Source organism: Bidens hawaiensis, unplaced genomic scaffold, assembly GCF_021521415.1.
Source record: "Bidens hawaiensis isolate Kalapana, Puna unplaced genomic scaffold, B.hawaiensis_p1.1 tig00008080_1, whole genome shotgun sequence".
Classification (NCBI taxonomy): domain Eukaryota; kingdom Viridiplantae; phylum Streptophyta; class Magnoliopsida; order Asterales; family Asteraceae; genus Bidens; species Bidens hawaiensis.
Window position 1 is genome coordinate 59,003 of NW_027491571.1, and position 26,040 is coordinate 85,042.

At 41.4% G+C, this 26,040-nt stretch overlaps 1 protein-coding gene across 1 annotated transcript; it reads right to left on the minus strand.

Moving 5' to 3' along the window:
* Nucleotides 1–352: 352 nt before the first annotated feature.
* On the minus strand, nt 353–25,358 carry LOC143636884 (ADP-ribosylation factor-like protein 2). Its single transcript, XM_077104369.1, has 5 exons — nt 25,294–25,358; nt 25,101–25,211; nt 762–924; nt 587–667; nt 353–490 (listed from the first exon to the last, which is right to left on the minus strand). Exons 1-5 carry the CDS (start codon nt 25,356–25,358, stop codon nt 353–355), a joined length of 558 nt encoding a protein of 185 aa, XP_076960484.1.
* Between the last annotated feature and the right edge of the window lie 682 nt (nt 25,359–26,040).

Here is a 26,040-nt window from a genome sequence, read left to right on the forward strand (position 1 = left end):
TATGAATTTTTTTTGAAGCAGAGAAAGACATCTTTAACTCGTAATTATTTATGTATTAATCGCACTCGTATATATGTTTTGAGTTGAAAACTACAAGAAGTTTAAAGTATTCAACTACGAGATGTATATAATGTCAACGTTTTTGCTTTTGTAAATTTGCACTTGGAAAGTGAGGTTAATGGTTATTTTCATTGAACATATTGCTTCACAACTTGCAAGATTTTATAATGACATTTCAACATCTACATGATGTAATAAATATTCCTGATTATAAAGCTTCAAATGCACTCTTGAAGCTGGATTTGAAAATTGAAGTATGCATCATCATGCACAAGATACCAATATTTTCCAGCTAATCAAGAACATAAATGCGCGAAGCAATGTCATGAACCAACCAATCAAACCCCTCGAGTAACCCCTCTCCAGTGTATGCACTGCATCCTACAATCCTCCAATGCCGGCTATTGTCCATGTCATCCAATTTCAGTACCTTATAATAGTCATACATAAACATCAAGTCAACTAATTGGAAACTAAACATCAACTTTGGTGGTCCTCATGCACATTATAATCACAAAACACTTACTTGGGCGATTTCATGTGGCGAAAGAGCACCTTTTATGTCCTGTTTATTAGCCAAAACGAGTAATGAAGCTCCTGATAACCTCTGGTCCAATATAATAAGAAAGTCAATGTTAGAATTTATATCCAAAGTCATGGCATGATAAGTTTGGAAAAAAAAAAGTCAAAGTGGAGATTACCTCTTCCTTTAATAGATTATCGAGCTCGAATTTGCAGTCATCGAGTCTTCTAAGATCTGAACTGTCAACAACCCATACCAATCCATCAGTTTGTTCAAAGTAGTTTCTCCAGTAAGATCTTATAGTCTTTTGACCCCCAACATCCCATATGTTAAGGGTGTACCTGCCATTATATATCAGTTCTATAAACTATTCATTTTTATTAAACATTCGAAGGTAATGATGAAGAATAAAAGTATAAAAGTGGGCCTTGGACATATGATATCGGTGGATTGAGTTCAGATCTCAAGACATCAGTCAGTTATGTGTTGACCGATTTAGAAAAAAAACTTATCTATATACATAAACACTTGCATACATAACGAACTTGAGCAATTGAGGAATGAGTGAATAATATGTATGAACCACTGTAGTTATTTAACTTCCCAACAAGCAACCAGCAGAAATGCAAAAGGAAGCTGACTGTTATAGCACCAATACCAAATATGTAAAAGTGCTATTCTCATGGAAATTTGACACAACAGACTAGCAGCAAGAAGTAATCATTTTAGCCTATATATATTATTGCATTTAGTTACTTTCTATTTATATCGTTGTTCTTATCTAGTTTAAAAAACTTATTTACTCTTATGCAGTTATGTAGGCAGTTGTAGACGTGTTTTTATGTATGAAATAACGAAAGGAGGACAAACCAAAGGTTGTGATGCTTCCCAGCCTATACAAAGAAGGCCTTTGGTTTGTTTTACATGTGAAATTTACTCATGCAGTTTTCATACTGAAAAGCATATATACTCGTTCTTGTTTTCTCTTAGAATTATCCGATTAAAGATTTGGAACACTCTGCTGAACTGAATGTGATTTAGCACACCATTCTACGAGATACCTCGGCTATTTCCAAACTACAAACCTACACTATCTACCGAGACCCGTAAGAAAATCCTACATCATAAGTGGTATGAGAGCACTGCAATACTGATTTAAAGTCCCAACCACAACTTGAGGCCTTCATGAAGACATGACCAATTCAAAGAGATGGAGTGAGAAAGCATTAGCAGTCTAGCACAACCACTGGTTGACCTAAGTCAGACTAATCAATTTTCTTCCTTGCAAAATATGTTATGTGTTAATGATAGGAATCATATCCTAAGTCTACTCTAATTGTCATTGTCTATTAATAGAGGGGGGTTAGTGTAATTAGTAGTTCTATAAATAAGGCATTAGTCTCTAGTGGAAGGGAGGAATAGAATTGGTTAGTTTGTTGGCTCATGCTTATGCATTGAGAAGGGCATAGCCCTGGAACCACTTAGGTGGTTAGTTATTGAAGAAACACGGATCTACTCCCCACAAGTGGGCCTTAGATCCGATGAGTCTACAAGGTAGGATACGGTTACTGCCAATACGATATGAATACAATTCCTAAAGTCCAGTGACGTGAATCCTGCAAAACAAAACACCGTGAGCTCGTTACGGGAATGACAAGAGAGGGGGTCTTCCCGTAACCACCATCCAGCGTGAGAATAAGTACAGTCCTGATGAGAAGATAAAGTACTTAAGTGAATTGAGAGAGTACAATGGTAGTGAATAAATACCTCATGATGATCGAGAGGGTATTTATAGCCGAAGGATGTGAGAAGGTGATTGGGCCAGCTGTCCCTTAAGAATATGCCTGCATAACCATCTGGACACGTGTCTCTATGTGATAGGTTCAACCTATACGTTGCATGTGCATGTATAACAACCTGGACACGTGTCTCTTAATCTTTGGTTATCGGGGGAATATTGGCCATGTGCACGGTTATAACGACCTTGTCAGGTGTCATTGGCTAATTGGCCCAAAGATCACGTATTACCCAAGAAAGCATCTTGGTAAATCTTCTAAAAGGTGACAGCTGTCCTGGAGCATTACCTCGTGGCCATTTACGCTGAAGGTTATTCCTTCTTGCGGATGACTTCTGAGGGTGCTATGACGCTTCCGCATGTGCTATGAGAGTGTTTCTTCCTCAACTGATTATGCGGATAGTTTATATGTCACGCGGGTGCCTTATAAGGGACTTCTGATTGACCCGCGGGCATTATTTAAGGGTATTTGGATCTTTTTGGTACCATACCTCTATAGTTATCTTGTAGATCCTTGTGATCATCATCTTCTCCATAATAATATTTCAATTCCACCATTGTTGTTCATTTTGAGCTTCGATTTAGTTTCAATACCTATCATTGGTCCGACCTGCCATCCCTCTCCTCTACCCACCTTAATCACCATCCATCACCAGCCTCACCTCTACTCTCCTGTCAATCATCAACTTCCAGATCTGGGTTTTATTTAGATCTCAGATCCGATTCCGATTCAATTTCAGATCCAATTTCCAATTCAATTTCAGATCCAATTTCCGATTCAATTTCAGATCCGATTTCGAATTCATTCTCAGATCCGATTTCAGATTCAATCTCAGATCTGATTTCAGATCTGATTTCATATTTCATTCCTTCAATTTCAGATTCGATTATGGTGAATCACACATCTCGTCTCGATACTCATGAACAGCAAATCACTCAATTACAGTAAGACGTTGCTGAAATTAAGGAAACGTTGAAGGTTTTGGAAGCAGATCGTCTGGAATCGATCGAATTTCGTAAGGCGGTTTTGAGTTGGATGAATTCACAGGAGCATCGCCACGACACACGTTCGTTGGGCTCGGGGCTTTCGAATGAAGGTTTTTTTGGTTCGGGGACGGGATCTGGTCCGGTTGCTCCTCCTGTGGGTTTGCCTGAGGCTGTGAACAAGGTGCAATTGCCTGAGTTCACTGGTTTCGATCCGCAAGAAAGGATTCAACAGGCCAATCTGAAATTTGATATCCACACTTTAGAGAAGAAGAAAAGAGAATTGGCGGCAAAATTATCATGTTCGCGATCTGCTGAAAACTCAAACATCCTTGCAAATTGGATGTCGGTTAGGGTTGATGGGGCTATGTTGGATGATACACACAAGAAGTTGGATTCAGGAACGGTGGTGAGCCACGGTGTGACATTGACACTAGCTCTGGAACTGGATTGTCCGGATCTGGACTCGCTGAAATGCTCGCCTCACAACTTTCATGTTGGAACGGTTCTGAATTTGGTGTTCACTTCATTTGACAGGGAAAAGCTACACTGTATCATCGTCCTCTCAACAGACCGTGTTTGAGGTTTTCAGTTACGTGGCATCTCTGGGTCATGCATGGGCAGCCGCGGCCACCAGACGACGAATCTGGATTCCGGGTCCCGTTTTTGATCAAAGTCTTGGGGACAAGACATTTTCGAAGGGGGGAGTATTGATAGGAATCATATCCTAAGTCTACTCTAATTGTTATTGTCTATTAATAGGGGGGATTAGTGTAATTAGTAGTTCTATAAATAAGGCATTAGTCTCTAGTGGAAGAGAGGAATAGAATTGGTTAGTTTGTTGGCTCATGCGTATGCATTGAGAAAGGCATAGCCCTGGAACCACTTAGTTGGTTAGTTATCTTGTAGATCCTTGTGATCATCATCTTCTCCATAATAATATTTCAATTCCACCATTGTTGTTCATTTTGAGCTTCGATTTAGTTTCAATACCTATCATTGGTCCGACCTGCCATCCCTCACCTCTACCCACCTTAATCACCATCCATCACCAGCCTCACCTCTACTCTCCTGTCAATCATCAAATTCCAGATCTGGGTTTTATTTAGATCTCAGATCCGATTCTGATTCAATTTCAGATCCAACTTCCAATTCAATTTCAGATCCAATTTCCGATTCAATTTCAGATCCGATTTCGAATTCATTCTCAGATCCGATTTCAGATTCAATCTCATATCCGATTTCAGATTCAATCTCAGATCCGATTTCAGATCTGATTTCAGATTTCATTCCTTCAATTTCATATTCGATTATGGTGAATCAAACATCTCGTCTCGATACTCATAACCAGCAAATCACTCAATTACAGCAAGACGTTGCTGAAATTAAGGCAACGTTGAAGGTTTTGGAAGCAGATCGTCTGGAATCGATCGAATTCCGTAAGGCGGTTTTGAGTTGGATGAATTCACATGAGCATCGCCACGAAACACGTTCGTTGGGCTCGAGGCTTTCGAATGAAGGTTTTTCTGGTTCGGGGACGGGATCTGGTCCGGTTGCTCCTCCTGTGGGTTTGCCTGAGGCTGTGAACAAGGTGCAATTGCCTGAGTTCACTGGTTTCGATCCGCAAGAAAGGATTCAACAGGCCAATCTGAAATTTGATATCCACACTTTAGAGAAGAAGAAAAGAGAATTGGCGGCAAAATTATCATGTTCGCGATCTGCTGAAAACTCAAACATCCTTGAAAATTTGATGTCGGTTAGGGTTGATGGGGCTATGTTGGATGATACACACAAGAAGTTGGACTCAGGAACGGTGGTGAGCCACGGTGTGACATTGACACTAGCTCTGGAACTGGATTGTCCGGATCTGGACTCGCTGAAATGCTCGCCTCACAACTTTCATGTTGGAACGGTTCTGAATTTGGTGTTCACTCCATTTGACAGGGGAAAAGCTACACTGTATCATCGTCCTCTCAACAAACCATGTTTGAAGTTTTCAGTTACGTGGCATCTCTGGGTCATGCATGGGCAGCCGCGGCCACCAGACGACGAATCTGGATTCCGGGTCCCGTTTCTGATCAAAGTCTTGGACAAGACTTTTTCGAAAGGGGAGTATTGATAGGACTCATATCCTAAGTCTACTCTAATTGTCATTGTCGATTAATAGAGGGGGGGTTAGTGTAATTAGTAGTTCTATAAATAAGGCATTAGTCTCTAGTGGAAGGGAGGAATAGAATTGGTTAGTTTGTTGGCTCATGCGTATGCATTGAGAAAGGCATAGCCCTGGAACCACTTAGTTGGTTAGTTATCTTGTAGATCCTTGTGATCATCATTTTCTCCATAATAATATTTCAATTCCACCATTGTTGTTCATTTTGAGCTTCGATTTAGTTTCAATACCTATCATTGGTCCGACCTGCCATCCCTCTCCTCTACCCACCTTAATCACCATCCATCACCAGCCTCACCTCTACTCTCCTGTCAATAATCATTTCCAGATCTGGGTTTTATTTAGATCTCAGATCCGATTCTGATTCAATTTCAGATCCAACTTCCAATTCAATTTCAGATCCAATTTCCGATTCAATTTCAGATCCGATTTCGAATTCATTCTCAGATCCGATTTCATATTCAATCTCATATCCGATTTCAGATTCAATCTCAGATCCGATTTCAGATCTGATTTCAGATTTCATTCCTTCAATTTCATATTCGATTATGGTGAATCAAACATCTCGTCTCGATACTCATGACCAGCAAATCACTCAATTACAGCAAGACGTTGCTGAAATTAAGGCAACGTTGAAGGTTTTGGAAGCAGATCGTCTGGAATCGATCGAATTCCGTAAGGCGGTTTTGAGTTGGATGAATTCACATGAGCATCGCCACGAAACACGTTCGTTGGGCTCGGGGCTTTCGGATGAAGGTTTTTATGGTTCGGGGAAGAGATCTGGTCCGGTTGCTCCTCCTGTGGGTTTGCCTGAGGCTGTGAAAAAGGTGCAATTGCCTGAGTTCACTGGTTTCGATCCGCAAGAAAGGATTAAGCAAGCCAATCTGAAATTTGATATCCACACTTTAGAGAAGAAGAAAAGAGAATTGGCGGCAAAGTATCATGTTCGCGATCTGCCGAAACTCAAACAGCCTTGCAAATTTGATGCCGGTTAGGGTTGATGGGGCTATGTTGGATGATACACACAAGAAGTTGGACTCAGGAACGGTGGTGAGCCACGGTGTGACATTGACACTAGCTCTGGAACTGGATTGTCCGGATCTGGACTCGCTGAAATGCTCGCCTCACAACTTTCATGTTGGAACGGTTATGAATTTGGTGTTCACTCCATTTGATAGGGGAAAAGCTACACTGTATTATCGTCCTCTCAACAGACCGTGTTTGAGGTTTTCAGTTACGTGGCATCTCTGGGTCATGCATGGGCAGCCACGGCCACCAGACGATGAATCTGGATTCCAGGTCCCGTTTCTGATCAATGTCTTGGACAAGACTTTTCGAAAGGGGAGTATTGATAGGAATCATATCCTAAGTCTACTCTAATTGTCATTGTCGATTAATAGAGGGGGGGGGGGGGTTAGTGTAATTAGTAGTTCTATAAATAAGGCATTAGTCTCTAGTGGAAGGGTTGAATAGAATTGTAGGTTCCCAGCCGGATCTACACGAGATATCTCGTTCTACGTAGGTGCGGAATCCCTACGTAAGACGTTACGAGCGTAGAAGACGATACGAGTTAACACAATCGAACACACGTTTCAATAAACAAATACTCGTTATATTGCAACCTACCACGTGATATCAATCACTGATTACAGGACTCTCTGACTCGTAAACCCGATTAATAAAACTCCTTATTGTTATTGATTAAGCTGTAACCTAATCAATATATAACACGACAACTTCGCCTGGCATGTTCAGGCGAAGTTTTCCCTAACTTCACTTGTCTAACAAGTTCGCCTATATCAGCGAACTTGTTAGCTAACTTCGCTTACATCAAATACAAAACATTACAAACTCGATTACAGACACTAGACACTGAACTACTGACATCATGCACCAACAGACTCCCTCTTGGCAGTAGCTTCATCTCTTTATCTTCAAGCACGTGTCTTGTAATCTTCAACAATCTTGAATCTTCATCTTTAAGCATTCACTCCTTCTCGTACACATACCGACACAACTCTTTGATATTTCCTCGCTTCGTCTTTCCAAGCAGGAATATAAAAGATTTTCTTCTCATTCAGCACCTGCAGATCAGCTCGAGACAGGTTCACTAGATGCATCGGATCATAGACTCTCAGCAGCTCTTGTTCATCTTCATCTTCCATCACTGCTTCAGCTGTCTCACAATCTACATACCACCACTTCAACTCTTTGAGCACATCCTTGGGCATTTGTTTCATCGGCACTTCTTTCAAACACCGGATCGGTTTATACTTCATAATCATCCAAGGCTTGCCATCTGCTCTCAACCCTCTATCTTTATCTTTGATAAGTTTACCCTTCTGTGGTTTCAGCAGCTCGAACTTCTTTTCCTTTTTACTCTCCTTCCATACTATCTTCCCGATGAATCTAGCCATATTATCATCACTTCGATTTATCAATCCCAATCTGGCTAAGTCTTTCATTTCACATTCTGGCAGTGTGTTCAACGATCTCAACATTCTTTTGAAGTACTGAATACCATCATATCTCTTAATCACGAAGAGCCTCAACTGCTCATCGTATATCCAGCAGATAATCCCTTTTCTTGCTTCAGCATAGCCTCTAATGTTGTAAGTCTTCTTAAACATAGTAGGGACCGCTGGTTTCTTCGTTTTGACGAACCACTGAGCATATCCTTCTTTCCATCTAGGCTGCTCTTCCCATTCAGTCTCATCATTTCCCATCTCTTTACTCATATCTGCGTTATCGACTTCTGGAATCTCATGCTCTACATTCTCTTCTACTATCTCTCCCTCTTCTATCTCATCATCAATCACAATCTGTTCACCAATCTTCTCTATCTCATCACTCGGTAATACATCATCATCACACATAAAATCATCATCCATCTCCTCAACCTCCACTACCACCACATCATCACCACCAGCTGCAGTTGTCGACTCCCCCTGAGTTGTGGAAGTCCCAAGAGCTTGTATAGTTCTTGGCAACTCACCACCTGCACCTTTCGATGCATTGGGATCATCGTCTCGATCATTTCTCCTCTTGGTCCTCAACTCATCGCCTTTACAGCTCGTCTCCCCCTGAGATGCCAAGAACTCCTTCAGAGCATCTATGATTTTTCCATGTTCTACCAGCAGGGACGACTGCATCTGATTCTCTGCAACTAGGCGTTGAATAGCCTGGGTCTGGATAAGATTAATCCTTGACTGTTCTGCCACGACCCGTTCAAGTGCTGCTATTCGTTCTGAGTCTGATAAGGTTGCATCAAAATCAAACCTCAGATGTGATATATCTTGAGTGTACTGAGGAGGGATTTCCGATGTAACCGGGACCTCAGAAGTAGACGTAACTGCAGGTGGTATCGTCACCGATAACCCTGCAGTGGCCACAACCGTCGACTCAATAAAATGTGCCACGACTTCCGTTGGAGTAAGAGTTGGAGGTGGCAACGATACGATTTCCGGAGCCGATAGTTGAAATGAAGTGAGTGGGAGGCCAAATGAGGATGAGGTAGCCACCACGGGAATGTCCGTGGCGCTTGGCCTTGTAACCTGTAATGATGAGGGAACCATTGTCATACCGGACAGTGCGGGTGGGGTGAAACGTACCACCCTCGAGCTCTCACCGGTTCCCGATCCTGCACCTATCCGTTCCCTTCTTGATCTCCGGATCAACTGTTGAACTTCTTCTTCATAGTCTGACTCACTATCATCATCAGTTCTCTTCCTTTTCCCATGAGTCCGTTCATGTGTTACCAAAATCCGTCTTGCCTCGGCCACTTCATTATCAGAATCTGAGCGAGCCACCCTTGTAGCTGCCCTAGTAACATTCACACCCGAAACATGTGCAACAGAGACTTGCACAATCTCCTCTGGATCAACCCTCTCCATGTCAAAAAATCCTTGACCGCCAAACTCTGCGTCAAGGTCAACGTTCTCCTCCGGTGACACAACAGGAGCAGCAGGTATAGCTTGAGGTGCTCCTGCCTGTTGTGGTGCCGGGTCCCGAAACTCGTCCCCACGAGCAGGCACATACCCCGGGTTGATTAAGTACCCGAATAGTGGAGTATGTCGAGGACGGAGCTCAGGTTTGCTCCTCGCACTGGAGGATCTGCATTGGGCAAAGATCCTTTTGCTCACACTTTCTATGTATCGGATTGGTCGGCGCTGAGGTAGCGTTGGAGCAACATGATTCAAGATCATTTGGAGAAATCTTGGATACATGATAAATCTCTCACGCGCCACCGCTCTTCTTTGTCGATCGATCTCGTAGAAGACCATCTGACTAAAGCTGTAACGCTTATTATAAGTCAGAGCAGTCATTGCCGACTGCATGGTCGCGCCCATGCCATCAGTGCCCACCTTTCTCCCTGACATGCAAACAATCATGACATGCATGAGAAAGCGCCACTGGTCATGTAAAAACCCCTTCCTTCTCTGCGTATCTCCCAAGGGACCTGAGTATCCCATCCTCAAAAACGCTCCATCACGGAAAGGAGCTACAAAGTCTGTCGAGTCATCTCTTGTCTCATCTCCAAAACGTAAAGCTGCCCGGATTTGTTCAGATGAGAACTGAACAATGTGATTGTTGACTGTTGCTCGCATCACCGGGGGTTCGACCCTACAATCGTATTCCACGGTCTGCCAAAAATCCTCAATGTTGGGTAAGGATATCGGCAGAGTTGTCGTAATCGCGTGGAATATACGCGAGCGTAGTAGGAATGTGATGATTTCGCGGAAATCATCAACTCCGCTCGCCTCCGGGTCTAATGTTATATACATGTTGTGACCCGGGAAGAACTGTCTCTGATTATCACCACCGTCATCACCGCCTGCACCACCTATAGCAGCCATATCTGCACCAAACAGACTAAGTTAGATAAGCGACAAAGCAAATCACAAGTTCGCCTGTTACCATGAGCGAAGTTGTGATCTTTTCAGTATTGGCGAAGTTAAAGATGGGGCGAAGTTTGGAAACAACTTCGTCTCAACTTTAACTTCGTCTGTTAACTGTTAAGTAAAAAAGTCGAGGCGAAGTTAATGGTAACTTCGCCTAACCACAACATCGCCTCATAAACTGTTTCAAAAATAATTATCAGGCGAAGTTAAACCTCAGGCGAAGTTACGGACAACTTCGCCTAAACTGTAACTTCGCTGAATATGAAACGGCATCAGTTAGGTTTATCGAACGACGTGATTTGGTCAATTTTAAGCTTGCGGATCCGTAAAACTTGATTTTATGATGATTTGGACGTTTAGGTTGATTAATACCACGTGAAAACACATTTGAAAATCGGTTATTGAAGGTTCGGAAAAACGAGGTCGTGAATCGGGTCGAAACGACCTTTGATTAACGTTACGACAGCGAATAGGTGATACTATCAACACTACGCACCTATAACTCAGATTATAACTGGAAAAAGAACACAGATGAAGATCGATAAGTTCGCTGTGGGTTTAGAGATTAAGTTCGCTGATTGACAGTAAGATAAGTTCGCTCCGGTTTGAAAATAATGAACTGTTTGACCTTTACTCTTCTTTATATAGGGTCAGATTTTTACAGGCGAAGTTGTGTATAACTTCGCCTAATGCAGGCGAAGTTATGGACAACTTCGCCGGTATTAAAATTTTCAAAACAAACCCCTATAATTTGAACAATTTGCAATTAAGTTTTAAAAACAACCTTTAAAGTGTTAAATGATACGATCAAGACCAAGTAACCAGATATAAAATCATACAACTACATAAGTAGAAAAATTTTAAAATTTAAAGTACACGGGATCAAATTTCAGTCTCGATAGGGACTACCATGTTTTAGAAAAGATCCGAACAAGAATCATACTAACTACGTGACTGTCACACAGATCCATGTTCAGCTTTATTATGACTTAAAGAAACAGATTGTAAGCAGGTAATTAACTTAAAATGGTTTTCATCGTTTCTGTGATACGGGTTCGGTTCAATTAAGCTCAAAACTTAAGTGGGCAACAACTCAGAGATTATGATACCTCCTATCTATTCTTAAAGCGTATTTGGCTTTCCCCAAGTCACCCCGAGTTGACCTCGACTCGTAGTGTCTGATTAAATAGTAGGAACTCTTCGATCTTTGGACTCTTAATCCCGTTCTCTATCTTGCATCTTGATTGAGAAGTCTTATCATTATGAACTCTATAATGTCTCAATAACTAATTTTTTTTTTTTTAAGTATTTACACAAACTTCAGATAAACTACTGCAAGTCCCGAATCTGGATCACTGCAGTTTCTTGACACGCTATCTTCACGGGAATCAGAACACTAACGGGCTCGTGTATGACTGGGTAATCGCTTTTCTGCCTATCATTCGGAAAGATATATATGGAGACATGCACAATTGTTAAGCAGTTTCCACGTAAAATCGAGTAGATTTAGTTAGTATCACTTCTACTTTTACGCACCATAAAAAGCTACCATGACATACAATGACTGTTCTAAAGTCTTTTAGGCCTAATAACTTCACTAGTTAAGCACACAGAATCAGTATATCTATCACTTTCCAAGGTTGGATCAATTTTCTGTTAAACATAGTAAAGGAACTTCTTACGAAGTAGTAGACTTGAAAAATAATTTCATCTCCCAGTAAAATTTTTAACTTCAATCGCCCCGATCAAATTAAAGTTTTCAGGTAAACGGCTATCCCGAAGATCCAATGGATCAACTGGACCGACCACATACAAGTATGTGTCCTTCTAACTAAGTATGATCGACTAATTTTCAGCGAAAGAATAAAACACATCATAAACCGCCCCGGTCACTTTCAGTCATCTGGTTAATGGCTATCCTTATATTCAACAAGTAGAAATGAGGACCAAACATATCCGAAGATATGTCCTTCAAACTGAGGCAACCGACATAATTCTAAGCGATAGTGACCTTTTTTTTTTAATACTAATATAAAAAGTAGGGTTACTCGGGATTGATCATCCCATTCGGTTCAACAAGGTTTTGAAATTTAGTTTTGTCAAACGCTTTCGTAAACATGTCAGCGAAATTATCTAGCGTATCAACCTTTTCGAGCACAATCAGTTTCTTCTCAGCACAATCCCGTATAAAATGATGACGGATGTCAATATGTTTAGTTTTACTGTGTTTTACGGGATTGTTAGTTACTGAGATAGCAGCAGTATTATCAATGCAAATAGGAGTATGAGTGAAATTCAGACCATACTCGCGCAACTGTTGTTGAATCCAAAGAACCTGGGAGCAGCAGTTAGATGCTGCCATGTATTCTGCTTCACAGGTTGAAATCGCGACTGAGGTCTGCTTCTTGCATTGCCATGACACTAATCTGCCACCAAGAAACTGACATCCACCAGTAGTTGACTTCCTACTCTGATTGCACCCTCCATAATCAGAATCTGTGTAGGCGACCAACTCCAAGTCTCCTCCTCTCGTGTACCACAACCCCAGCTTAGGCTTGCCTTTGAGATACCGTAGAATCCTCTTCGCACCCTTCAAGTGAGATTCCTTTGGGTTTGCCTGAAAGCGAGCACAAAGACAAACAGCAAACATTATATCAGGCCTAGAAGCATTTAAGTACATTAAAGAACCTATTATTGCCCGATATTGAGTTGGGTCCACGTCTGCATCGTTGTCTGAATCAGCACCCAATTTGTGGTTGACGCAGACTGGAGTATCGTATGGAGTGTTGTCCTCCATCTTGAAGCGTTTGAGAACATCATGGACATACTTAGTCTAATGAATGAACATCCCATCTTTCTTCTGATCAACCTGCAGTCCTAAAAAGAATGTTAGTTCACCCATAGCACTCATTTCAAATCTCTTCTTCATGACGGCCTCAAACTCCTGACACATGGCGACTTTTGATGCAGCAAAGATGATGTCGTCCACGTAGACTTGCACCAGTAGAAAGTCGCTCCCTTTTCTCTTAAAGAACAAAGTGCTATCAATCTTTCCCCGTTCAAAACCATTCTCAAGCAAGTAGTCGGATAACGTTGAGTACCAGGCACGAGGTGCCTGATGTAGTCCATACAGTGCTTTACTTAGCTTGTATACGTGATCGGGAAAGTCTGGGTCAGGAAAACCCGGAGGTTGCTCAACGTACACAACCTCATCGACTTTACCATTAAGGAAAGCACTCTTCACATCCAACTGAAAAACCTTCATCTCCTTATGTGCAGCAAATGCCAAAAACAAACGAATGGCCTCCAATCTTGCCACAGGAGCAAACACCTCATTGTAATCAATCCCCTCTTGCTGATTAAAACCTTTTACAACCAGCCTCGCCTTATTCCTGATAATAATCCCTTTCTCATCTCTCTTGCATTTGAAGACCCATTTTGTGCCAATCGCATGCACATTCTTTGGTTTTGCAACCAAGTTCCATACCTCCATCTTTTTAAACTGGGCTAATTCTTCTTGCATGGCTTCGACCCACGAGTTGTCCTTGAGAGCCATTTGATAGTTCTTTGGTTCAATCTGGCTGATGAAGCAGGTGTACAAGCATTCGTTGATTATGCCTGAATCTTTAATGCTTGTATAAACACATGTGTGCTCATTCAAGCTTTGTCTTGTTTGTACACCGTCGGACAGATCACCTATCACATTCTCCAATGGGTGATTTTTGTGAACTCTCGTAGTCGGAACTGCACTGACATCTAGATCGTCTTCCAGGTTCGAAGGTAGCTCATCAGTGTGTGATTGTTGTTGAGAGTGAAACGGATTGATAAATTCCTCTTCAGTAGAGGCAGCAGGGGAATTGACAGCATTTGATGAGGAAGGCTGACATTCATCATACTTCGGTCTTTGCACATAATTGTCTTCCTCATCAAAAATCATCTTCGAAGCAATTCTTTCATCTACTTCTGCACAATCCAAATAAGGCATATTAAAAGATTTGAAAAGTCTATCATAGTCGAAAACCCCAGCGGGTCCCGTGCTTGGTTTTGGTGATTTGTAACTTGTGATATCAGTGTTACAGACCACCTCAACCTTGCTGGTTGATGTATTAAAGACTCGTCTGTTGGGAGTCCCAACAACGTATCCGACTAAGATTCCTTCGTCGGCTACTTCACCAAATTTAGAATTTGTCTTTAATATCGAACACGGGGACCCGAATGGTTCAAGACCACTCAAGTTGGGCTTTCTCCCATGCATAAGTTCATAACATGTTTTATTTAATCTTTTAACAGTTAACACTCGATTAAGGATATAACAGGCTGTTGCAACAGCTTCAGCCCAGAACACAACAGGAAGTTTCGAATCAGCCAGCATAGTTCTGGCTCCTTCAATTAACGTTCTGTTCTTCCTCTCAGCCACTCCATTTTGTTGCGGAGTATACGGAGCACTGTACTGGTGTTCGATTCCTTTCTGTAAGCAGAAGAGCTCCATCTGATAGTTCTTGAACTCAGTCCCATTGTCACTCCTGATGAATTTAACTCTTTTTCCCATAATGTTCTCAACTTTGGTAATCAAATTTATTACCATCTGAACCGTTTCATCCTTTGACTTCAGGAAATATACCCAAGAGTATCGAGAGAAATCATCAGTGATCACCAAGCAATACGATGTTCCCCCTAAACTTTTTACATTCACGGGACCAAAAAGATCCATGTGAAGTAGGTCTAGGGTACTGTCTATTGAGTTAACCTTCTTGGTGCGATGGGATTTCTTGTGTTGCTTTACCTTTTTGCACGATAAGCATTGATCTTCAAAGTTGAAATTCTTCAAGGGAACACCCAGCACAAGCCCATTCTTGACAAGGTAGTTCATTTTTCGAAGATGAATATGCCCCATTCTCCTATGCCATAATTCGGACTCCGATTCAGTTGCTTTCGACAGAAGACACGATTCTTCTGTGGTCATCTCAGTCGACCTCATGTCCATTATATATGTATTCTTTTCTCTTGGAGCCTTCATAACAATCCAATCCTCTGGTATCTTGAAACCAGGATATAGCACAATCGCTTCATTCTTGGTGAAATGCACGGTGTAGTCTTTGTCACAAATCTGCGAAACACTCAGCAGATTGTGCTTCAGTTCTTCAACAAAATTTACTTTCTCTAACGTCATCTTTCCGTTAGTCACCGTCCCAATTCCTGTAATCCTACCACCGCTCTCTCCAGCGAAACTCACTCTTCCTCCCTGAACAGGTTTCCAATCATGTAACAATTTCTTGTTACCCGTCATGTGCCGGGAACAGCCGCTATCCACAACCCATTGATTGTTTGCAGCCCTGTTCAACTGTTCCTACACGATTAAAGCATATGATTAAAATCTGGGGACCCAAGACCTATTGGTCTTGGGTCGATACATCCCGTACCTTGGCTGTCCAAAGTTAGTATCAGAATAGTTTCTGTAAGTCCTGAAAGGATACCTTCTTGGAGATTGACTATGAGGCCATCCAAACCTTCAAGAATTAAGTGAATTATTACTTATGGTTTGGTTGTTAGCAGTGAAAAACTGAGATCTTTTTCTTTGAAAACCTGAATTAGTCCAATTTCTGAACTTTGATGAATTTTCAGTTTTACCACTATTATAGTTACTGTTATATCTGTTTTCAGTTTTTGAAGGCCTCACAACTCTGAATCTCTGCTTCAGAGGGCAATCAGCAATTAGGTGTCCTAATTGATTACATCTGAAACTGTTGGTGCATGTTTTGTGGCCGTCGCTTGGCGAATAGTTTAAATTGTTTATGTTGTATGCTGTACACCTAGATAGTGGTCCACGCCGAAAGTCATCCATTCGAAAGAGCATTTTCAAATGGATACTCATTCGATCGAATCAGTCTCTGATTCGATCGAATGAGTCTGCTATTCGATCGAATAGGACTCATTCGATCGAATGAGTCCTGATCGAATAGCAGTGGGTATAAATACCCAGCTTTCAGGCGTGGTTTGGAAAGGATTTGCGTGCCCGGGGCCCAGGTGCTGTCCGGATGAGGGGGAAGGCCATGCTCGACCTCCCCCTGCCATAGATCGTGATTTCAGTGTTTAACAAGCATGTAATCTTTCGTTTTTATCAATGAAATCGTTTGTTTCGTGTTTGTTTCTATCCGTCTTTGGTTTTCAAACCTTCCGTCTCGAACGCGCTCGGATCGTCTCGGTCCCGGCTGAACCAACAGAAACAACTCCTGTGTTCAACTTTCTTTTCAACAGTTGTTTTAGATGATGAGGCTGCATTACTGCCCGTTTGTCTCACATATGGTGGAACATACGGGTTTAGTGGAGATTTCTTTCCAGTTGTTTTATTTTTCTCTCCACTTTTTGGTAATACTGCCTTTTCTTTTGTCTCACTCGACTCTGATGACTTGTCCGAGTTTGATGAGACAGGACTAGGAGCAGAAATTTTAACACTAGACACAGGCTTACTCGTTTCGCCTTTACTAACTTCTGGTTCTTTACTAGTTACCTTAACCGGAACTGTCTGACTATAATCAACATCAACAAGTTTCTGATTACTAAGATCATAAGTGTAATTATGATTGTACGGTGGCGGAACTTCATGATATCCAATTCCTCCCCTTTTAACTGGGGAACCTTGATCACTAACGAGGTGATCAAGTATAGCGGTGGAATTTCTAAATTTCTCAAGTTTTCTGTTAAGTTCCACCACTTTCACCTGGTGATCAGCTATCTGTTTATCCCTTTCAGCTATTAGTTTGGTTTTTTCTTCTAACACTTCATAGCTCAGATCAATTACTTTAATTTTTTCAGCTAGATTTGCTTTAAGACTTCTAATATCTTTTTCACTAGCTTTTATTTTTACTTTATAACTATTTTCTCTAGCTTTAGTGAAATGATGTTCTTCTTTTAAGGTTTTAAATTGAGCATCCAAACTAACATACTGATCAGTTATAGTTGACAATTGTTCAGACAGATTTTCACACTTAGTGTAAGGGAGTTTAGTACTTACCTCGGTGAGCTGATCTTTCACATCTGCCATACAAGCTTCATTTTGAGCCTCTGCCATGTAAGCTTCACTTTCACCAGTCACTTCCTCAGTATCTGCAGTTTCGATGTTCGCCACATTTGCCTGTTCGAAGACTTCTTCAACATGCAGATTCCAGTTATACTCCCCATTCTGTCTGGATATCATGGCCCTATTATCATTACCAACCCCATTCTGGTGTGTCGACCTGTTCTGACTACGTTCAACTCTTTCATTCGTGCACTCCTTCGCAAAGTGGCCATTCTGTTGACAGTTGTAACAGAACACCTTTGACTTGTCAAAACCCGGTCTCTCACCAACAAACTTCCTTCCTGTCTTCTTCATAAACCTCTTAACCCTTCTCACAATCATCGCCATCTGCCACTGCAGATCCATCTCTTCCAGATCATCAGCATCAATCTGATCATAGTCTTCCTCCAATATTGTTGGATCAACAATCTTACCCTGAATGTAATTTTCATACGAAGCAATAAAGGATGCATAGAGAGCAAACTGCTGTTCAGCAGATTTAACACTCATGGGCATCCTTGAGTAGTTGTTGTTAGAAACACTTGGGGTAAAACTACTCTTGGTTGCTTGAGGGTTAGAAGCATTTGATCCTCCAGCTACAAAGCATACATCACCATTCATGTTGAGAGATACATGACCTTCAGGTGTTGAGTTAGCGCCCGACTCTCCCTTTGAGTAGTAAGCAGACGAATCAGACTTCGAACTTGAACTTGTATTAACCTTTGCACCATACATTCCTGGATCTTGAACCTGATCAGTAGGTGTCTCTTTTCGAACCATGTTTAGTTCAAAAGTTCGTAGCTTGTTAACTGCTGTTTCCAGGTCATAGTCAGCAAAGTCTTTGTCTTCTCTCATCAACACAGTGTACATCTCCCATTTCGGTGGGAGAGCATCAAGAAGCTTTTCAACAATTTCATCTTCTTTGTAAGCAATTGAATAATTGTTGAGTTCGGTCATCAGATGATAATATCTCGTGATGATATCATCAAGTGATTCATTCTTCAAGTACTTGAAGACCGAGAATTGGGTTTTAAGTAGTTTAATCTTTGAAGCACGAATTCCCACATTACCCTCAAAACGGTTTTCAAGAGCTTCCCAAAGCTCTCTAGCAGTCTTATACTTTCTGAAGGTGTGTAAAATCTCTTGTGGAAGAGCCATAGTAATCGCAGCATGAGCTTTGCTTTCAGCCTCATACATTTTCTTCTCTTCTTCTTCCATCTCTTTGAATTTCTTTATCTGATCACGACCCTCATACTCAGCAGTAGGTGGAATGTAACCATCTTGTATGCATACCCACATCTTAGCATCTTGGTACTTGACATATTGTTCAAAACGATCTTTCCACGCTACATAATCGGTTTTCTTAAGCATCTTCGGTGCCTTTGTAGCCGAACCCGCTTCCACTTCCATCTTAACTAGTTCCGTAATGTTGATTGAAGACATCTTTCACGAAACACACAGAAACCCGAAAAATAAAAATTTTATTTTTAACAGTACTGTAGGCGAAGTTGTGGATAACTTCGCTTAAGTCTGAACTTCGCTGATTCTGAACTTCGCTTTCTTTTTAAATTCGCCTGATTTAGCGAAGTTGTAGATAACTTCGCTTAAGGTAAGCGAACTTGTGAAGTAGGCGAAGTTGTGGGTAACTTCGCTGATACAGGCGAACTTGAGAAGGTAGGCGAAGTTGTGGATAACTTCGCTTAACCTTATATCTTCGCTGAAACCCTACGAACAGTGACAGCAACTTCGCCTGATGAACACGATGAATATGCAGGTTAGATTTCTGGATTTTACGAGGTCTGTGAAGGTGTTATGGGTAGTTTATGATTGTAGGAGGTGAGTATAACACAAAAACTCAGAAAACTCATCCCGCGAATAGTCAAACGGAACGGTTTCTACACCCGCGTGATAATCCCGAACCACACAATCGAGCAAATGCTCTGATACCAATTGTAGGTTCCCAGCCGGATCTACACGAGATATCTCGTTCTACGTAGGTGCGGAATCCCTACGTAAGACGTTACGAGCGTAGAAGACGATACGAGTTAACACAATCGAACACACGTTACAATAAACAAATACTCGTTATATGGCAACCTTAAACACGTGATATCAATCACTGATTACAGGACTCTCTGACTCGTAAACCCGAATAATAAAACTCCTTATTGTTATTGATTAAGCCGTAACCTAATCAATATATAACACGACAACTTCGCCTGGCATGTTCAGGCGAAGTTGTCCCTAACTTCGCTTGTCTAACAAGTTCGCCTATATCAGCGAACTTGTTAGCTAACTTCGCTTACATCAAATACAAAACATTACAAACTCGATTACGGACACTAGACACTGAACTACTGACATCATGCACCAACAAGAATTGGTTAGTTTGTTGGCTCATGCGTATGCATTGAGAAAGGCATAGCCCTGGAACAACTTAGTTGGTTAGTTATCTTGTAGATCCTTGTGATCATCATCTTCTCCATAATAATATTTCAATTCCACCATTGTTGTTCATTTTGAGATTCGATTTAGTTTCAATACCTATCATTGGTCCGACCTGCCATCCCTCTCCTCTACCCACCTTAATCACCATCCATCACCAGCCTCACCTCTACTCTCCTGTCAATCATCAAATTCCAGATCTGGGTTTTATTTAGATCTCAGATTCGATTCTGATTCAATTTCAGATCCAACTTCCAATTCAATTTCAGATCCAATTTCCGATTCAATTTCAGATCCGATTTCGAATTCATTCTCAGATCAGATTTCAGATTCAATCTCATATCCGATTTCAGATTCAATCTCAGATCCGATTTCAGATCTGATTTCAGATTTCATTCCTTCAATTTCATATTCGATTATGGTGAATCAAACATCTCGTCTCGATACTCATGACCAGCAAATCACTCAATTACAGCAAGACGTTGCTAAAATTAAGGCAACGTTGAAGGTTTTGGAAGCATATCGTCTGGAATCGATCGAATTCCGTAAGGCGGTTTTGAGTTGGATGAATTCACATGAGCATCGCCAAGAAACACGTTCGTTGGGCTCGGGGCTTTCGGATGAAGGTTTTTATGGTTCGGGGACGTGATCTGGTCCGGTTGCTCCTCCTGTGGGTTTGCCTGAGGCTGTGAAAAAGGTGCAATTGCCTGGGTTCACTGGTTTCGATCCGCAAGAAAGGATTCAGCAAGCCAATCTGAAATTTAATATCCACACTTTAGAGAAGAAGAAAAGAGAATTGGCGGCAAAGTATCAAACAGCCTTGCAAATTTGATGCCGGTTAGGGTTGATGGGGCTATGTTGGATGATACACACAAAAAGTTGGACTCAGGAAGGGTGGTGAGCCACGGTGTGACATTGACACTAGCTCTGGAACTGGATTGTCCGGATCTGGACTCGCTGAAATGCTCGCCTCACAACTTTCAGGTTGGAACGGTTATGAATTTGGTGTTCACTCCATTTGATAGGGGAAAAGCTACACTGTATTATCGTCCTCTCAACAGACCTTGTTTGAGGATTTCAGTTACGTGGCATCTCTGGGTCTTGCATGGGCAGCCACGGCCACCAGACGACGAATCTGGATTTCGGGTCCCGTTTCTGATCAAAGTCTTGGACAAGACTTTTTCGAAAGGGGCGTATTGAAATGAATCATATCCTAAGTCTACTCTAATTGTCATTGTCGATTAATAGAGGGGGGGGGGGTTAGTGTAATTAGTAGTTCTAAAAAGAAGGCATTAGTCTCTAGTGGAAGGGAGGAATAGAATTGGTTAGTTTGTTGGCTCATGCGTATGCATTAAGAAAGGCATAGCCCTGGAACCACTTAGTTGGTTAGTTATCTTGTAGATCCTTGTGATCATCATCTTCTCCATAATAATATTTCAATTCCACCATTGTTGTTCATTTTGAGCTTCGATTTAGTTTCAATACCTATCATTGGTCCGACCTGCCATCCCTCTCCTCTACCCACCTTAATCACCATCCATCACCAGCCTCACCTCTACTCTCCTATCAATCATCAAATTCCAGATCTGGGTTTTATTTAGATCTCAGATCCGATTCTGATTCAATTTCAGATCCAACTTCCAATTCAATTTCAGATCCAATTTCCGATTCAATTTCAGATCCGATTTCGAATTCATTCTCAGATCCGATTTCAGATTCAATCTCATATCCGATTTCAGATTCAATCTCAGATCCGATTTCAGATCTGATTTCAGATTTCATTCCTTCAATTTCATATTCGATTATGGTGAATCAAACATCTCGTCTCGATACTCATGACCAGCAAATCACTCAATTACAGCAAGACGTTGCTGAAATTAAGGCAACGTTGAAGGTTTTGGAAGCAGATCGTCTGGAATCGATCGAATTCCGTAAGGCGGTTTTGAGTTGGATGAATTCACATGAGCATCGCCACGAAACACGTTCGTTGGGCTCGGGGCTTTCGGATGAAGGTTTTTATGGTTCGGGGAAGAGATCTGGTCCGGTTGCTCCTCCTGTGGGTTTGCCTGAGGCTGTGAAAAAGGTGCAATTGCCTGAGTTCACTGGTTTCGATCCGCAAGACATGATTAAGCAAGCCAATCTGAAATTTGATATCCACACTTTAGAGAAGAAGAAAAGAGAATTGGCGGCAAAGTATCATGTTCGCGATCTGCCGAAACTCAAACAGCCTTGCAAATTTGATGCCGGTTAGGGTTGATGGGGCTATGTTGGATGATACACACAAGAAGTTGGACTCAGGAACGGTGGTGAGCCATGGTGTGACATTGACACTAGCTCTGGAACTGGATTGTCCGGATCTGGACTCGCTGAAATGCTCGCCTCACAACTTTCATGTTGGAACGGTTATGAATTTGGTGTTCACTCCATTTGATAGGGGAAAAGCTACACTGTATTATCGTACTCTCAACAGACCGTGTTTGAGGTTTTCAGTTACGTGTCATCTCTGGGTCATGCATGGGCAGCCGCGGCCACCAGAAGACGAATCTGGATTCCGGGTCCCGTTTCCGATCAAAGTCTTGGGGACAAGACTTTTTCGAAGGGGGGGGGGGGAGTATTGATAGGAATCATATCCTAAGTCTACACTAATTGTCATTGTCTATTAATAGAGGGGGGTTTAGTGTAATTAGTAGTTCTATAAATAAGGCATTAGTCTCTAGTGGAAGGGAGGAATAGAATTGGTTAGTTTGTTGGCTCATGCTTATGCATTGAGAAGGGCATAGCCCTGGAACCACTTAGGTGGTTAGTTATGTTGTAGATCCTTGTGATCATTATCTTCTCCATAATAATATTTCAATTCCACCATTGTTGTTCATTTTGAGCTTCGATTTAGTTTCAATACCTATCATTGGTCCGACCTGCCATCCATCTCCTCTACCCACCTTAATCACCATCCATCACCAGCCTCACCTCTACTCTCCTGTCAATCATCAAATTCCAGATCTGGGTTTTATTTAGATCTCAGATCCGATTCCGATTCAATTTCAAATCCAATTTCCAATTCAATTTTCAGATCCAATTTCCGATTCAATTTCATATCCGATTTCGAATTCATTCTCAGATCCGATTTCATATTCAATCTCAGATCTGATTTCAGATTCAATCTCAGATCCGATTTCAGATCTGATTTCAAATTTCATTCCTTCAATTTCATATTCGATTATGGTGAATCAAACATCTCGTCTTGATACTCATGACCAGCAAATCACTCAATTACAGCAAGACGTTGCTGAAATTAAGGCAACGTTGAAGGTTTTGGAAGCAGATAGTCTGGAATCGATCGAATTCCGTAAGGCGGTTTTGAGTTGGATGAATTCACAGGAGCGTCGCCACGACACACGTTCGTTGGGCTCCGGGATTTCGGATGAAGGTTTTTCTGGTTCGGGGACGGGATCTGGTCCGGTTGCTCCTCCTGTGGGTTTGCCTGAGGCTGTGAACAAGGTGCAATTGCCTGAGTTCACTGGTTTCGATCCGCAAGAAAGGATTCAGCAGGCCAATCTGAAATTTGATATCCACACTTTAGAGAAGAAGAAAGGAGAATTAGCGGCAAAAGTATCATGTTCGCGATCTGCCGAAACTTAAACAGCCTTGCAAATTTGATGCCGGTTAGGGTTGATGGGGCTATGTTGGATGATACACACAAGAAGTTGGACTCAGGAACGGTGGTGAGCCATGATGTGACATTGACACTAGCTCTGGAACTGGATTGTCCGGATCTGGACTCACTGAAATGCTCGCCTCACAACTTTCATGTTGGAACGGTTCTGAATTTGGTGTTCACTCCATTTGATAGAGGAAAAGCTACACTGTATCATCGTCCTCTCAACAGACACTGTTTGAGGTTTTCAGTTACGTGGCATCTCTGGGTCATGCATGGGCAGCCGTGGCCACCAGACGACGAATCTGGATTCCGGGTCCCGTTTCCGATCAAAGTCTTGGGGACAAGACTTTTTCGAGGGGGGGGGGGAGTATTGATAGGAATCATATCCTAAGTCTACTCTAATTGTCATTGTCTATTAATAGAGGGGGGGGGGAGTTAGTGTAATTAGTAGTTCTATAAATAAGGCATTAGTCTCTAGTGGAAGGGAGGAATAGAATTGGTTAGTTTGTTGGCTCATGCTTATGCATTGAGAAGGGCATAGCCCTGGAATCACTTAGGTGGTTAGTTATCTTGTAGATCCTTGTGATCATCATCTTCTCCATAATAATATTTCAATTCCACCATTGTTGTTCATTTTGAGCTTCGATTTAGTTTCAATACTTATCAGTTAACCAAAGGCGATACAACCCGAGCGGCGAGCGAAGAATCTACGAGACTTGTTGAGCGAGCATCGGTAAAAGCAATTATTCAAACGTGATACTTGAGGTACGGGGACAGGGGCTGTCTTGCAACAGAATGTCCAACTGATTGCCTTTTCAGTCGCCTAAGTGTCATCGTGGCTTATCGACATCCTTATTTGTGGGCTAGTAAGTTTCAGATTGAAAGTGACCATTTAAGCCTTAAATATCTCCTAGAAAGCGGATCAGTGGATCACTACCATTCCTCAACAGCATTGGGTAAGCAAGCCTATGAGGCATGTCTTTATGTTGAGCATCAGACTGGTCGGGACAATGTAGTTCAGTAGATACCTTGTTATGTCAGTTGAAGAACAGGTGGTCACTTGTTACGCCTCCGTAATCACATTAGACAGAAATACAACTCCCAAGTTACAACAGCATGCTCTGAGAATACAAGAAATAATCCGGCCTATTGTACTTTAATAGCCTATTATTAATTTCCTTGTTATTATCTAGTTATTCCTATTGAAGATCAATAAAGAAACATTCTAATCCTCAGTCTGCTTTCTATCTACAATTACGCTAGACTGTCAATTACAGTAGTTGTTTAGAAACGAAAAATATCACATACAATGGTTCAATTCCTAATCACACATTCAAGAATAATGAGTGGGATGACTTTGGCAACTTTCAATGATTTTATGGTTATTGTTCTATTAGCATTGAATTTGTACATCTTCATGCTGTAGCCAAATAGCATTTATAATACAAAATCAAAGAAAACGACCGCGTTTGTGTATGCATGTGTGAGAGAGATAGAGCATGTATACTTATGATAGGTGATGGTTTTGATGTTGAATCCAAGAGTAGGGCTGATAACACTCGTGTCTTCACCATTGATCTTCAACACTATTGCCGTCTTCCCCGAATTGTCAAGTCCTCTGTAGAATTAGCACAACAAATTCATCAACATACATGTATGCATGGTTTATATATGTGTAACGAAACAAATGAAATGCATACACCATAAGAATTCGCATTTCTTTTTCTTTGCGTTTGATTTTCCAAATGATTCTGAGGAGCCCCATTGCCGGATCAAAGAGATATATTATTGGATCTGATTCCAAAGCTTTAAAATCAAAGGTATAAATGGTTCCAATATCGTTTGTTTTAAAAACCTGTTGGATGCTCTTCAAATGATTCATAAAATGTAAGCGTGGCATTACACGACCAAAATGACTTCATATTAAAAACGTGTTGGGTTACTAATAAAAAAAAAATAACAATTCCAAGGTAAAAATAAGTTTCTAACCAAAATAGACTTATTAAAATAAAGTTGTTTTGAAAATAAAAATCAAATAGGTTCACCATCGTATTATTTTATGGGGGTGCTAGAAGAGATGGTGATGGTGGTGGCCGTTGCCAAGGTGTCGTGGTGGTGCTTGTAGTGGTGATGACAAGGTGGTGTTCGGGTGGTTGCGACGGTGGTATAGGCAACAACGATGGTGATACGGGTGATGGTACCATCAATGGGATAAGAGGGTCAATGGTGTCAGCAGTGGCTTACCCAGAAAATTGTTTCACAGGGGCCGGAAATATTTGGATTGGTACTTAATAACTGTCGGTATATAATCTTTTTCGGTCGAGATCAAACAAAATATCACATAACCAAAAAATGTACATAAAATGTCACTAAAAATACAAAATTAAAATACAATATACCTAACATTGTTCTTCACGTGTTTTCATTTTTAGAAATCTATCCGTAAC